Here is a 17,030-nt window from a genome sequence, read left to right as displayed (position 1 = left end):
TTTGGCTCTTGTTGATCTATTTATATTTAATTCAACCTTTCCTATACATGTGCAACACCAATTGTTGTTGCTCTGGTTCAGATCTGGTATTCTCATTCCTGATTGAGAAAAAAATATAAAAGAAACTAAAAGGGCAAAGTCATTCAGTGGTCTTATTTCCATTCTCAAAAATAAGATCACCAAAGTCTGATGAGAATTAATAATTTCAGCTATATTTATGTTTGCTTGTTTATTCTTGCATATGTCATCCTAAGAGTTTGCATGATGACCTGTGTCTCCTGAAAAAAAAATCAACTCCTGTTTTCTCTTGTCTTCTTTTAGGCTGGACAGCAACGGTGGTGGGAACAGGAAATTACTGTGAATGGGAAGATCCAGAAAGGAGAATTGATAACTTACAACTTGACAGAACTCATCAAACCTGAGGCTTATGAAGTTCGCCTGACACCAGTCACTATTTTTGGAGATGGAGATGCAACCATTCGTGTAATCAAGTACAGTGGTAAGGGGAAAAACCAGAGTTTTCCTTTTGAGAGAGAGAAAGAGAGAGAGAGAGAGGGGGTGGCCGGGCTTGGGAACATAAGTCCCAAAGTCTGACTTCCAGCCTTCCAAACCTTGATGGGAGAGGTTGGAGCATCTTGGATTCTTATAGGGTTCTTACTCTACTCTGATAAATTGTCCCTCCTATTATTTTTTTAATATTATTAATATGCAAAACAGAAGCAAGCAATTCCTATAAAGCAGGCATGTCAAACTTGTGACATCACGTGATGTCACGCGATGTATCAGGACTGGCAATGGGGTGGGCGTGGTTTCAGTGTGATGTATCCGGCCCGCGGGCTGGCAGTTTAACATGCCTGCTATAGAGGATTCATTTTTTTTATGAATTGAACTCTTACAATCAAACCTATATATTCATGTCAGAGTAAACAATTAAATCATTCATAAGTATTATTATATTAAAGTATAAGTTATTCATTTAAAAAATGGAAATTAAACATGTAAACTAGTCCATGGAATTCACATCTCTTAGTAGTCTTTGAAACAGACTGTCTGGCAAGAAAATGTTTGTTCAAATATAGAATTAGAAGGTGATTACTTGGACTACTGAATAAGTGATAGAGATAGCCTTTTAGATTCAATTTCTCTACAATGGTGTACAGTATCCACTTATATTTTCCTACAGTCAAAATTAAGTGCCATTCTCCTTTAATTGCAACCTTTCATTCTTTATAATTTCTTCTAGTTTTCAACCTTCAAAATCCTATCTTCTCAGTTTTTTAAAGTATTCAAAACAACAGCATTATCCCACAGGAAGGATGGTTGCAATTAGTTTCAAAATCTTATTTCAAATCCATTTTGATTCTTAGTTTGTTTATAACTTTGCTGTTTATCCCACCCCCTGCACAATTTTTTTAAGTACTTGTATAAAATTTCTTTTACTAAGGATTGAAGGATACTCACCCAGTGTAATAAAACTTGCCATTATGGAAGTTCCTAATATCTAAAAAGCAGTTAACAAACAACTTCCAAAGTTGTTTTTGAAAGGATGTGTGTGAACCCTGTATCTTGTATCTTGAACCACTGTTTGGGCTACAATGACATTTTTTCATCTACCAGTGCTTTAAACCCATCAGAGCACTATTTTTTGGTACTCTCATTAACAGATGTCTGGAACACTTGTGGGCAATCACAGTCCTCTCTTTGTGCAGAAAGGAATCACAAAGAGTTGGGTTTTCACTCAACACTTGTCTACTCTTCTTTCAACAGAGCTGTCTTTAGTTCATCATTCCTTCCCCAGAAATCACTGCTTCATACATTTTTTTCCACTAAAATTCTTCCTTGCTTTTTTTAGGAGTAGGAGCTTATGAAATTCATTCAGCCTTGACTTTCTCAGTTTTTACTGTTGCATTCGCCCATTCATTCTTTCTTCATTTGTTTTACTATACTGTCCTCATTAATTCTGTCTATAGGGGAAATTGCTAGATATGTCTTTTGTATTGTCTCTCATTTTAGTATTCAATTCATATTTATTGAATTCTTAACATGATTTATTCTTGTTTTGCCACACACACTTCTTAAGTATCTCATTGTCACTGCATCCAATTTACTTTAATGTTTGTGGTAACAGACCCAACTCTCATTTCCATATAACAAAACGTCATCTTATACATTGCCATTTTCACTTCTTTGAACAGACATTCTTCATGTTAACGTTCTAACAGCATTTTCACATTTTAAAAATTATCTTTCTACATTACTATTTTTATAAAACCTTCTACACAAATTCATATACTTCATCTGTCCTTCCAGAGCAAAACTTGCAATTGGTTTCCCCATTCTCCCTATTAAACACAGCTTTTATCTTTGATACATTAATTTTCACTTCGATATTACATCATGCAGTCTGACATATTGAAAAGCATTTTGGTTCTCAGCCAATGATACAGCATTCACATCCCAAACTATGTCTTTAATATCATCATAAACATTATTGTATAGCCAAGGGGCTATTACACAAACTTCAGAAAGTAAGTTAGAAAGGAATTAAAGGGGAAACTAAGAGGAACAAAAAGGGGTCTTTTACCTCTATCAATATAAAAAAAAGGGATGAGTGTGCTGCTAGTATGATGGGAGTATGATGGGACAGTAAGTATGATGGAACAGTAAGAAGTGATAGGGAACATACATAGCTTTTCAACTCCTACTGTGTGTCAGAGGTCTTCCCAAAGAAGATACTGTGGTTCTATGTTCAAATGAAATTAAGCAGATACGGGATTTTAGGTAAATAAAAAGGTGATTAGGAAGCACTGTGGTACCATAAAGAGGTTAAGTCTCCAGACTGAAACAAGTTACATCTGATAGCCCTGAAGGAGCTGGTGTATGTCATTCTGGAGTTCTTTTCTGTGATTTCCAAGAAACTATGTGAGAATGGATCTAGTGCCAAATGACCAGTGAAGGTCAAATATTTCTATCTTCACATCAGGGGAAAAAAGGGGTCACTGATAACTACAAACTGGTCATCCTCTTGATGTTGACCTGTTAAAGAGTAAAAACCTTGTTTGCACACTGTCTGACTAATATAAAACTGCATTGCTCCTCCCAAATGTAGCTTATTGTCTCTCCTTTTCATCAAGATTTTGCCAGACCTATTCCCAAACATACTTGGGAATAATTTATTTTTTAATCTATTTTTCATTGGTATTTCTGTGCCACTGCAGTCCCAAACAGCTCAAGTAGCTAATTTCCCTGTATTTTTTCCATTTAAATCTTCTTGGTTTTCCTCTTTGTTTATGAAAACAATAATGGTATTCTTTTAGCTGTCAAGCACAGGAGGCAATATGCATGCATACATTAAACAAGTCATTATCTAAATTAGGTAACAACAGATTCCAGCATAATTTATCATGTTAACCCTTGAAAGTGGGAATTTTTGCAGTGGTTAATAATTGAGAACATTTCAACACTTTCTTAAAACTATATGGGGGAAAAACAGGTAGGCAGCCACGTCCATAAAATTCCCCTACTTTACTTTTGTCAGAGTATAGAAAACAACTCCATCCCACAAGCTCTACTCCTGTGTGTGTGTGTGTGTGTGTGTGTGCTGCCATGAAGTATCTAGAAAAGGGTAGGATTACATAAAAATGCAGCTTTCAGTACCCTGACACCTCAAACACCCCTCCCCAATTTTTCTGGTTGATGCACTGCACATAAGACATGGCTTCTGGAATTCTTTCAAACACTTCCCTTTTCCAACAGTGACCATTGGCAATCACCTGTATTTTTTTGCAGTGAAACAGATTCTATGTTTGGGTGTGCTTGTACACTTTATCCCCAAGAACTTATCAGGGTGTGCAGTAGGTCTGTATCTGTGTCAATGTTGTGTAAGTGAGTGTCTGGGAAAGCCTAACCAAGATGGATAGATGTTGCTTCTGGTGTTGCATCTTTATGTTTACATGTATATTTCAACTCTCCCCTCATGTTGTATCTTTTGTATTTATGTGGATCACTATACTGGGGGAAAAAACAGGATAAATGCATTTATTCTGCTCTGGATCATGTCACCAGAAGGAAAGGTGGCTTAGAATAGAGCATTTAGTGGACCACTACCCAACTACACAGCCATAGGATGTGTTTTTGTTTTGCTTTGTCTTTCTGGAACTATTTTTTCCCCACATCCCCAAGTTCTGTCCCATTTCTAAACTCAGTGTTTGCTTTTCCTAGCTTCTCTCTCTCCATGCCAAATTTCTTTCTGTTCCTGTTTCTGAAGATAGAGAGTCCTGAGCAATTTTACATAGTTTCTTACCCAGATTATATTTTTTGGAAAGATTAAATAAAGTGTATTATTTCAACAAAGATTTAAAAAAAACCAGCAAATCTGACCCAAAAGAGGAAAAAAACAACCCTCAATGTAATGAGTTTCCTTTGAGCTACTGTATTTCTTGATAATAAAAGGTTAGAAAACTTGTTCTTGGTTGGTTTACTCCAAAAACAGAAGACTTGTAGTATATTCCTCACAGAAATGACAGCTGTCAAAAGGCCGCCGGCCCCAACACGCATGCGCACCCCGCCGTTGACACTGACAGCTGTCAAAAGCTGCGCATGCGTAGCAGCAGCTGCGAGCTGTCAAAAGTCACGCAAGCGCAGATCCACCAGCCAACTGACAACCGCTAGCTGTCAAAACTCCGGCTAGGTTACATAGGTTCCCAGCTGAAGCGCCAGCCAGCTGACAGGGTTCCCCGGCCCAGCGGCGCATGCGCTATCACTAGGGGAATGTCAAAAGCTGCCAGCTGATCATTGGGCATGCCCCCTCGGCGGGAAAACACCCGTCCCTGATTCGTTGATAAGTTTGACAGTTGCCTATATAAAGGCTCGTTGTACTGCTTCACGCTGTCCGGGCTGAGCTAAATAAAACGTTTGAACTGAAGCCACCGTCTCTCTCATCACTGCTCGAGATTTTGCAAGACTTGGCTTAATATCCCTCTTGAATATGAATAGTGAAAGTATGGGTAATTAGAGAGAATTTGCTTTTTAATTTAACTCCCCTCTTTTTCAATACTGCTGATGTAAATGAATAAGCAGAACAATCTTAAAGGCTTTTTCTACTTAAGATACATCAGTTGTGATTTTATTTTTCCCATCTTCTGCTCAGAGCGGCTGCTTGAGGTAAATAAATAAATAAAAAACTGAGAAGAATGTTGATCTCTAACTACAATTGTATATATCAATTATATTTAAAAGGAATTCATTAGATGCTTAAGTCCTAGTATTTTCAATACAGTTTGGGAACTAAGATATAAACTTTTTTTTTCTCCACCTTGATTGGAAAACCTGGTTTTCTGCAAAGCCCAGAATGTGATCCTGTTCGGGCGTCGATGGATCTGCTGGTGCACACAAAAAATGTATTAGTTTATAATGTAAAATAAAAAAGAAACAGTGGGAAAGTAAGGGAGGGAAAAGGGAAGAGTAAAGTGTAGGGCAAAGGGGAAAAAAGTAAGAAAAGGCATTGACTTCCAACTCCCATTGGTGCAGTAGGATCCGATAATAGCATCAAACCTCAGCTTTTGGCTTTTACATAATAATATAAACTAGCCATTTCAATAACAATAAAGCTGATCCGTAAAACCCAAAATCAGTAAAACCTCAAGCCCTTTCTGACACACTCCACACTCCAGGGTTTCTTTTCCATTCTCCTTGATAAGACAGGCTTTCCAGACAGAAAAAGAGGGTGGGGGGGAATCTGATTGTAATTTAATAATCAGTTCTCACAAAACAGACTGCACAAGACTGTACCAACAGCCCCAAATAGCCACACCAGACACTCCACATGCAGGCTACACTACATTTTACGATTTCTCAAGTGCTACCCTCTAAACCTATACTCCTACTATTTTTAAGCAATCTTATAGCATTTATGACTTCCCATTTGACACATTTTTCTTTGGGCACTGACATTGATAGAATTTGTTTAACTTCAACTTGTTTTTTTTTATAATTAAGCCCTATAACTCTTTATATGCCTACATATGGCTTCACCAAATACACAGATTATGAACATTATGTCCTTAAAGAAGTTATCAAAAGAGACTTTTAATGGCCAGAGACTGCACTTAACATTTTATGGAAGAGCCATGAGTCAAAGCAGAGATGTATGTCCCCAAACAGTGAGTACTGTGCTTGCATAATCCCCAAGCTATTTATCTGAAGTTTAACAGAATTGATCCATTCCACATGGATATGCCTACAAATCATGGCAAGAAATGAACATTTCCATTTCTTTAAAAGAAAAATTTAAAGATGTCTGAAATCATTCATGTGACACTACAGTACTTTCAAATTTCATCTGACACAGGATATTAGGCACAGAGATTCAGGTTTACAAACTAAGTTAGATTTCACACCTGAGTCAAGATTTCCTTCTGCATCATTTTAAAAAGAAAAACTTTCTCAAATGCATCTTTTATAACATTATAGAAAATCAGAGTCTCTGAACTTTTGGCATATCCAAACCATGGAATATACAGTCCAAACATTGCAGGAATGATGGCAAAAAATGGAGGAATACTGGGGTGAATGTTATAATTCAAATTGCCACAATCAGTGACAGATCTATTTGTCAAGAAAGGATATGTGGCTAGTAGCCAAGAGGACCCCCTCATTTCAAAGGCAGTAGATTTTGGTATACAGTTTTGAGAGGAAAAAGGGGACAATTGTCTCTTTTAAACCTTTTTTCATAAAATCATTAAGGCAATGCTTGTTAAAGCTGCAACTCCTTGATCTGATCATTTACTTATTTATTTAGCAATAGCATTTAGACTTACGTAGGGCTTCATACTGCTTTACAGCCCTCTTAAGTGGTTTACAGTGGTTTACAATCTGGGTCCTCATTTTACTAACCTAGGAAGGATGGAAGGCTGAGTCAAGTTCGAGCTGGTCAAGATCGAATTCGTGAAGTAAGCAGTGAGTTAGCCTGCAGTACTATATTCTAACTACTGTGTCACCACAGCTGGTGTTATTTCTATCCCACCTTTATTACTATTTATTTATTCTTAATAAATAACTCACCACAGTGAACATACAGTCATGGCCGAAATTGTTGGCACCCCAGAAATTTTTCCAGAAAATCAAGTATTTCTCACAGAAAAGTATTGCAGGAACACATGTTTTGCTATACACAGGTTTATTCCCTTTGTGTGTATTGGAACACAACAAAAAAAGGGAGGAAAAAATGCAAATTGGACATAATGTCAAACAAAACTCCAAAAAACTCCAAAAAATGGGCCGGACAAAATTATTGGCACCCTTTCAAAATTGTGGGTAAACAAGATTGTTTCAAGCACGTGATGCTCCTTTAAACTCACCTGGGGCAAGTAAAAGGTGTGGGCAATATAAAAATCACACCTGAAAGCAGATAAAAAGGAGAGAAGTTCACTTAGTCTTTGCATTGTGTGTCTGTGTGTGCCACACTAAGCATGGACAACAGAAAGAGGAGAAGAGAACTGTCTGAGGACTTGAGAACCAAAATTGTGGACAAATATCAACAATCTCAAGGTTACAAGTCTATCTCCAGAGATCTAGATTTGCCTTTGTCCACAGTGTGCAACATTATCAAGAAGTTTGCAACCCATGGCACTGTAGCGAATCTCCCTGGTCCTGGACAGAAGAGAAAAATTGATGAAAGGTTGCAACGCAGGATAGTCCGGATCGTGGATAAGCAGCCCCAAACAAGTTCCAAAGGAATGCAAGCTGTCCTGCAGGCTCAGGGAGCATCAGTGTCAGCGCAAACTATCCGTCGACATTTAAATGAAATGAAACACTATGGCAGGAGACCCAGGAGGACCCCACTTGCTGACACAGAGACATAAAAAAGCAAGATTACAGTTTGCCAAAATGTACTTGAGTAAGCAAAATCCTTCTGGGAAAACGTCTTGTGGACAGATGAGACCAGGATAGAGCTTTTTGGTAAAGCACATCATTCTACTGTTTACGGAAAACGAAATGAGGGCCTACAAAGAAAAGAACACAGTACCTACAGTGAAATATGGTGGAGGTTTAATGATGTTTTTGGGTTGTTTTGCTGCCTCTGGCACTGGGTGCCTTGAATGTGTGCAAGGCATCATGAAATCTGAGGATTACCAAAGGATTTTGGGTCGCACTGTACAGCCAAGTGTCAGAAAGCTGGGTTTGCGTCCGAAATCTTGGGTCTTCCAGCAGGACAATGACCCCCAAACATACATCAAAAAGCACCCAGAAATGGATGGCAAGAAAGCGCTGGAGAGTTCTGAAGTGGCCAGCAATGAGTCCAGATCTGAATCCCATTGAACACCTGTGGAGAGATCTTAAAATTGCTGTTGGGAAAAGGTGTCCTTCCAATAAGAGAGACCTGGAGCAGTTTGCAAAGGAAGAGTGGTCCAAATTCCGGGTGAGAGGTGTAAGAAGCTTATTGATGGTTATAGGAAGCGACTGATTTCAGTTATTTTTTCCAAAGGGTGTGCAACCAAATATTAAGTTAAGGGTGCCAATAATTTTGTCCGGCCCATTTTGGAGTTTTGTTTAACATTATGTCCAATTTGCTTTTTTTCCTCCCTTTTTTGTTGTGTTACCAATACACCACAAAGGGAATAAACCTGTGTATAGCAAAACATGTGTTCCTGCAATACTTTTCTGTGAGAAATACTTGATTTTCTGGAAAAAAATTCTGGGGGTGCCAACAATTTCGGCCATGACTGTATGCAATACTCCTTCCTCCTTCTATTTTCCCCACAATAACAAACTTGTGAGGTGAGTTATGGTGAGAGAGAGAGAGAGAGAGAGAGAGAGAGAGAGAGAGATGAGAGAGAGAGAGAGAGAGAGAGAGAGAGAGAGAGGGAGAGAGAGACTAACCCAAAGTTACCCAGCTGGCTTTCAGGAGAGATTAGTAGCATTCTTGATTAGAAGAATTCACAAGTTGCAGAACAGAGTTGATTGATATCAAAATGTTGGACACTACTGGGCAAACCCCCATCTTTTAAAAAATATGGGTCACATACATTGCACATATGTGAGAAAGGGGTGGGTTTGATTGCCCAGTGGAGATTGTTGACTCCACCATAGGAGGAGGGAAGTCATTAAGTGTTCTGAATGCAAGCTTCCCATTTGATCAAAGAGCTGATGTAGAGCTGATGTTGCTGTGTCTGAAGAAATAATTGGGAGGTAGAAGGATGACTAGAGAGATCTATGAACACTTTTTCCTCACTTGTTTTATTTGCTAGAATGACAGACTTGCACAATGACAGACCTGAAAGCTATATAACATGATACTTAATAAAACCTCTTTGGGCCCCTGAGAGCTGTCTTCAAGCGTCTACACCAAGCAGGCTTCCAATATGCTCCAATTTTTCTCTCTGATCTTAGGAAGGCATTCCTTGTGGCATAAGAAGGGAGGGATTCACGCCCAGGGGGGCCTAACTTCTGAGATGAGGCTTTTGATGCTGATACTCATGATATACCATTCCATTTGTTTTACAGATAGGATGTACAATATTTTCTAGGCAGAGGGCCCCATCTGGCTTTTGAGTGATGTGCTTAGGGATTTTCTTCCAAAAAGCGACATATGGAAATTATGTTCAGCTGAAATTCAAAACACAAACACGTGTGCATGCATGTGTACTCACATGCACACACATAAGCCAAAGGAGTGGAAGAGATATAGCTTACATCTGAATAATTATATAACTGCACTTTAAGTTCTGAAGTGAATTTGTTGGCTTATGGAAAGATGGGTAACCCATGAGCATCTATTTATTTTTGGACTCCAAGACTTATCATTCCATGTAACATGGCATTATCAATGGTGAGTAATATTGGGAGATAGCAATAGCAATAGAACTTAGACTTATATACCACTTCACAGTGCTTTACAGCCCTCTCTAAATGGTTTACAGGGTCAGCGTATTGCCCCCAACAATCTGGGTTGTCCTTTTACCAACCTTGAAAGGATGGAAGGCTGAGTCAACCTTGAGCCAGTCAGAATTGAAGTCCTGGCAGTCAGCAGAATTAGCCTGCAATACTGCATTCTAACCACTGTGCCACCATGGTTCTTACAGTATACAGTATATGTCTATGGAGATTCTCAGTCTTCCAAGTCATAGCTATCTCAAAAGTGCTTTTTCAAAAGGTAACTGGATTAGAGTGGATCATTGGTTTGAAAGAGGGGTAAAAGAGGGAGAGGAATATGACACCACCTATTTCCTGTCTACAATGCAGTCCTTTCAGCAGTTCCAAAAAGATTCCACTACCATTTAAACTCTGATTCAGGTGATCCTGAGAACACAGATAAACCCTCAAGTGGTCTCAACAATTGTCAGAGAGACAATCTTTTCATCCCTCCACCACCATCCTGTCAGTACCTATCCTCTACCACCCAACTGCAATTGATGAGGCTTCTTGGAGGAGAAGCAAAACATCTTCTTTTTCAAGGCAAAAACCAATCCAATTGCCTTTTGAAAAAGCACCTTTGAGACATACAGTATAGATCAGCAATCTCTAAGAACCATACCTTCTTCAGTGCCTGGGCACATCCCAGTTAGTTAAATCTGTTCTTTGTAATATTTGGTCCTGTAATGTAGCACTTACCTGCTAAAATACACTGAAGAATCCCATGGCAATCCTTGTGTTTACAGAAGAACTTTGAACTTAATGTGATGCTCTACTGGCAGGGTTTCTTTTTCTTCTTTTTCTCTTCCAAAACAAGTTAGCTATCTTGCTTGCAGAATGATTCACTTTAGTTTGAGTCACTTATTTGTGCAATTATGAGTTTATTTTTCAGAACATTAGTGCTCTGATTCATTCTCTATAGTTACAGATTGAAAAGAGAAGAGCAAAAGAAAAAAAAGATTACTCAAATTCACAACTGGGTTGTAAATGCTTAGGAAAGTTCTGCTTTCATCTAGCTTTTCATTTGAATTCTTTCACAGTAAACTTTCATACTATCACTTGAGTTTATGTGGATTCACTGCTGCAAAGCAGGTGTTAGCCAAATATTGACTTCTATCATCTCTTCAGCAATACTGCAATGTCTCCATTTGGGGGGGGGGGGTCACAGAATCAAATCCTTTCTGAATATATTCTAGAATAAGTGGATTAATATACATATGATTAGTTCTCCATTTCAATGTGTTACTTATCTTCCCTCAAAGCAATCAGTTCACTTTAAAGAATACAACTATGTTTATACTGAAAGAGATGCCACAAAAGGAACAAAGAATGGGGTTGGGAGAACTTTAAGTGCATGCTAGTACAAATGTTTTTCTAGTGTTAAATAATATTTTTTTAGAATGAAACAGTAGAGGACCCTTCAGAGGACAGAATTCTCCTTTCCTTCTGATGCAGCCCCTTAGAATGCCTAGTTTATGGAGCCTTTTTAAAAAGGGGGCAACCTCTCTCTCCCTCTCTCTGATTACTACTACTACTATTGTCTTCTTCTTCTTCTTCTTCTTCTTCTTCTTCTTCTTCTTCTTCTTCTTCTTCTTCTTCTTCTTCTTCTTCTTCTTCTTCTTCTCTCCTCCTCCTCCTCCTCCTCCTCCTCCTCCTCCTCCTCCTCCTCCAATCTTCTCACAAAGTAAGAAATAAAACTGCAACCAATCTGTGTACACAATATAGTCCCATCCTTTGGCATGTTTATCCCACCCTTTACTGCCCTTGCCTTCCCAAAGTTAAGTGTGCTCTCCCACCTCTGAAAGGTTGCCCAACCCTACTTTCAAGGAAGGAATCAAATGGCAGCTGGACTCAACCAGGCCAGTGGAAGATCTCATTATCTTCTCCCAGCTTCCTGAAATAGAGAACAGGGAGAATCAAAAGCTAATTAAGAATAATAAAAAGCAATGAGACTAAGTTCACATAAGATGCTGCAAGGCTTAGAAATTTCTAACATGCAGTTAGAGATTTCAGATTATGAATTTTTCAGCCCTACTTGGATATGCCAGGGACAGAACATGGCATATTTTACACATAAAGCAAGAAGAGATCTTTTTATTTTAGTAAATAAATTCCCCTGGCCTCTGTACAGGACTATTTATTTTGTGTTGAACATCAAATCCTCCTAGACAGGATAGCTTCTTGTTTGACTTGCATTATTTTCTGGTCTATAGTCTTCAGTTCTTAATAATACAATCCCCTTGTGCCATTTTTAGGTTTCTTACCCCAACTCAATCAAATGAAAACCCCCCCTTCCTTTTTCCCCTCCTCTGGAACACTGGAATCACAGAACCAGGCTTGCCAATTCCAACATGATAACTATAATCTAAAAAGTTTCTCTAGACCTTGGAAGCTCAGACTGAGAGTTCTATCACTTTCATCAATTCTTATTTTCCCATCATGACAACTATTGCTTGCTACTTTCCCCACTGAGAGATTCTTGAACCTGGACCAATGATGACAGATATCCAAAAACTACCACTTCTGCGCTGTTACTCCCCACCTACATTCTTCTTGAGCTACTGGCCTGCAACATGTATATAACTAACCACAGTTGAATTTGTTTTTTTTATTCCTGTCAATCATCAGGAATTGATTCTTTTCTTGCCAACCCATCCATTTGGCTCTGGTTCCTGTGTTGCAAACAATATGAATATTGCAGCACTGAAGGTTAGCCATTAACAATAGCTTATCTCGAAGTCTCCAAGTTTGTCGACAAAGCAAACGTCACTCAATGCAGTTCCCCACAATTTGGAGTCAGAAGAATGCCAAAAATGAAACATTTCTCAGCAAACGAGAAGTAATTGTGTTAGCAAACACAAGGAAGCCTGTCTTGAATAACTGACTACATTTTCTCAAGGCAAATTATACAGGAAGCGAGTCGCTGATTATTCCTCTTAAATAAAGGAATGTAAGAGGGAAAAGAAAGAGATAAAATAGCAATGAAGTGAAGCTAAAGAGTTCTTTCAAAATAGCTCTGTGTAAATTAAACGTTGGCCCACGTATGCTGCTCAACATTGGAGCATACACATCACAGATTTATTTATTTATTATTTATGACATTGAGATTCTGCCTATCCCTCTCTCAGAATGATTTTGTGAGGTGTACAACTACAAGCATAAAAAACTAAAAAAATACATCAATCAAAGGAGTTAAGTGAAAACAAAAATATATAGGGTCAAAAGGAAGGGATGGGGGTTTTCAAGGCACTAACCAAATCCAAGGTTGTGAGGCCAATGGGAATTGGCAGAGCTTAGTCATCAAACTCTTTCAAACTGCCAGAAGAGTTGCCATAAATATAATTGGGAAACAATTCTGAGGCAATGTCTTAGGCACACAATGATTTACTTCACCAAAAAGCTTTCCCTCTGTTAGGATCTGGATTCTGGGATTGGATGGTCCCACTTGCTCCTATTTTGGATCCCATCTGCCAAAGAATTTCAGCTGGCAGAATCTAAGAGAAAAGACTTTTCTGCTGTGGTCCACCTTTTGGAATTTTCTCTCGCTGGGGGTGAGATCAGGCCTCAGGCTTTTGGCCTTCCAGGAGACCCTTAAAACCTGGCTCTGCTGGCTGGCCTGGGGCCCCGATAAAAGCCCTCTATTCTGGGGTGGCTGATGAGGTAAAGAGAAAATCCCCACTACCTCATCACCTGTCCTAAAATAGTTTCAGACTCTATTTAATCTTTTTTTTAAAAAAATTGCTTTCTATTGCCCAGAGTTGTTGTAACATCGACATGGTGTCATATAAATTTAATAAATAAACAATAAATATTTCTGTCGGGTAAGATTCCACAGCTTCTCTTTGTTTCCTTTGGATGAACAAAATAAAATGAGATGGTGGTCTTGACAAAGAAAGTTTTCTCTTCAAATCCTCAGTCACCCTCTGCCAAAGTTCACAGAAATATCCTTCTAAAGCACTAAAAAGTAAAAGCTCAAACAAAATAGTGTTTGTTTTTAATGTAACCAACAGCATACTTATTGTATATTTTTTATATTTTTATTTATTTTTTATTTTTATTACATTTATATCCCACCCTTCTCCGAAGACTCAGGGCAGCTTACAAGCTTAGCAGTAGCCGTATATCCCCTAGGTTTTCTTTTTCTCTTCTTTTGTTCTCTGCAACAGCCAACTTGTATTTGGTATCTGCTAAAGATTCTAAAATCCTTCAGAATATTTGGAACTTTTGCTGATCTACAGTATTCCTCTGTTCTTTCTCCATTTTTTAAAAATCCCATTTATATCCCGCCCTTCTCCGAAGACTCAGGGCGGCTTACAATCTAAGAAGCACAAATCAATGTGCTTAGCAATAGCCTTCATTCTATCTATATGCCTGCTTATTAGGCCTTTCGGGCCCCCCCAAGTGGCATTTTTACAAAGTCAGCTTATTGCCCCCAACAATCTGGCTCCTCATTTTACCTACCTCGGAAGGATGGAAGGCTGAGTCAACCTTGAGCCTGGTGGGAGTCAAACCTGCAGTAATTGCAGGCAGCTGGTGCTACTTACGGAGGCATTAGCCCACTGCTCTACCAAGGCTCCAATTATTCCTTACCTGCAACATTGTGGGATTTTTCCAAATGTGCTAATACCTCTCTTTGGGGGATATACAGTATCTTGTAGTTTGGATCATGGAGACATATTGTTCTAACATGGAAATATAATTTACTGGATGTTCTTCAATCAGTCATTCTGATGTCTACTTTTCTAGGCTGTCTTGAGGATAAAAATGGGATCATTACTGTATGTACTGTATTACTCTGTTCCTTGAAAAAGAGGTATAGAAATCTTTTAAAATAAAATAAATGCCTATATTAATTGCACGCTGCCCATCTTTTTCCATCAATGATTAAATATATAGTTTTTGAATATTTGATCATACTGAAAGATAAAGCTGTATTCTTGCTATTATTATGCTAACACCATTTTTATTCTTGTTTTTTTCTCCCTATAAAATATCCTAAAGGACCTTATAATTGTATATATACTGCCTCTTACCAAACAAAATGAACATAAAACTTTATAAATATTTTCACATGTTTTGCTTTAAGGAAAATCTAAAAGGGACAAAATTAGAAAATTTAGAATACCATTTGTTAAGATATGAGAAAAATAATTTGAAATGTAAATCAAAGCTGGAAAGAAAATGTATGTTTTTTAAAAAAAAAACACCCTCTTAATTATTTAACAGTATCTGCAACCCAAAGACTCTCCCAACCTAAATTATTATACTGGTGGAATAAAGAAAGTTAGGCATAATCAGGAGAGAATTGTTGCAGGCAGTGCTTTTTTTGTAAAAGAAAAAGGTGCCGGAACTCACACATGTCATACAACCCGGCTTGCCTACCCTACAAGGTTCCATCCAAAAAAGGTGCCAGAACTCCGTTCTGAGCGTTCTATGAGAAAAAAAGCCCTGGTTGCAGGAAAGTACAGCAGTTTTCACTCTGTTTCATTCCTAGAGGCATCCTAGGAATTCTTAAAGGATTATTTTGCACCTGGGCTAAAAGGCTGGATGACTAGCTACAATAGAAAACAGAGTTTATTCATGGTGCTCTCCAAGCTTGGTTGTTTTGTTGCAGTTTCATTACCCAAACTAGGTAGCATCATCAGTGCTAATTGGGAGTGGGGTTTGCTCCCATATTATAGTCTAGTGGCTTAACCTGCGACTGTTGTTGGGACCAGGTTTGATCTAGAATGATGACAAATTGAAACCATTTGGTTAAGTCTGTTCATGTGTTGTGAAATAAAAGAGATTTCATGTCTTCTGACTGTTAGATGGTCTTCATGGATGTGTCCCACTACTGTAGTCTTATCCCAATTTGTCCTACATAGTGGTTGTTGCAGTCCTTACACTGTATGTTGTACAGACTCCTGTTTTCTCCTCCTTTTTTCTTTTGAGGCTGCTGGGTGTCAAGCCCCGCCGGTCCGCCGCCCGCTCGGGCCTCGACACTGCCACCGGCAAGTCCCGAAACCTGCTGTGCTGGGCGTGGCTCCGCCCGAACACCACGGAGCGCGCCGCGGCTCCGCCGAACAGCTGGCCGGCGCCCAGCTGATCGGCGCGCTCCCTCCGGATCGGCGGCAGTCCCCCTCCAAAGCCTCGGAACCTACCGGACTGGGCGGGGCGTCGCCCGAGCGCCGTGAGGCGCGCCAAGGCTCCGCCGGGAAGCTGGACGCCGATGGGATGGGCGTGGCGTCGCCCAAACACCACGGAGCGTGCCGCGGAGCCGCCGAACAGCTGGCCGGCGCCCGGTTGATCAGCGCACCCCCTCCGGACCGTCAGCTCCGTCGGGTCCCGGGCGTTCGGTCGATGGGCGTGGCCTCGCCCGACTCCCGCAGGATGCGTCGCAGCCCCGCCGCACAGCTGGCCGGTGCCCAGCTGATCGGCGCATCTGTCTCACCTCGGCGGCAAGACTCTGGCTCGCAGGGGGTGTCCGGGCAGGAACAGACTGGGGGCAACGCGGGACCGAACGGACCGGCAGGGCCGCCCCAACAAAACGTGGAGGGGTGTGTGGCTATGCCCATGTTGCCACTCTCATTCCCTGAGCGTCTGGAAGGACTGGGGGGGGAGCTCGCAGCCGCAATGCCGGCACGGACTGGGGCGCACGAGGGAGGCTTGCCGGGAAGGGGGCTTGGCGGGCCGCAGCGGTGCACACGGTGGGTGGTGGCTATGCAAGGTGATGGGTGGGGCATTTATGGGGAGGTGGGCGGAGGCTGGTTTGCTTTGAAGGGGCGGGGGTCAGGGCGTGGTAACCTGATAAAAGAGCGTTGAGGCTGGATGCCTCAACGCTGACTTTACCGCGGTTTGCTTTGGAGAAGAATAAACCTTGTTACTCGTTCCTCTCGAAGTGCTTTCGTTTTCTGGCAGAGGACGATTTGACAGGGCTGGGGATGAATGGAAAACGGCGTTTAACTGTCCGCTGGGCAGTTTCCAGTTCCGTGTCATGCCGTTCGGCCTCCAGGGGCCCCAGCCGTTTTTATGCAGATGATAAACCAGGTGCTTCACAAGCACCTGTACCGCGGGGTGTTAGTGTACTTGGATGACATTCTGATATACACTAAGACTATGGAAGGGGCTGTCGGGGC

General features: G+C 40.3%; 1 protein-coding gene across 1 annotated transcript in view; it reads left to right on the top strand.

Moving 5' to 3' along the window:
* The window catches only part of MDGA2 (MAM domain containing glycosylphosphatidylinositol anchor 2), a gene marked incomplete at both ends in the record, with an annotated part of 636,181 nt that overhangs the window by 576,569 nt on the left and 42,582 nt on the right, over nucleotides 1–17,030 (top strand). Inside the window, one exon of the mRNA XM_083348686.1 lies at nucleotides 322–499. Within this exon, the coding sequence (XP_083204812.1) occupies nucleotides 322–499 (178 nt within the window). The remainder of the gene's footprint in view (nucleotides 1–321; nucleotides 500–17,030) is intronic.

The sequence above is a fragment of the Vipera ursinii genome, assembly GCF_947247035.1.
Source record: "Vipera ursinii genome assembly, chromosome: 1".
In the NCBI taxonomy this organism is placed as follows: Eukaryota; Metazoa; Chordata; class Lepidosauria; order Squamata; family Viperidae; genus Vipera; species Vipera ursinii.
This window is presented reverse-complemented; position numbering and strand designations above follow the sequence as displayed.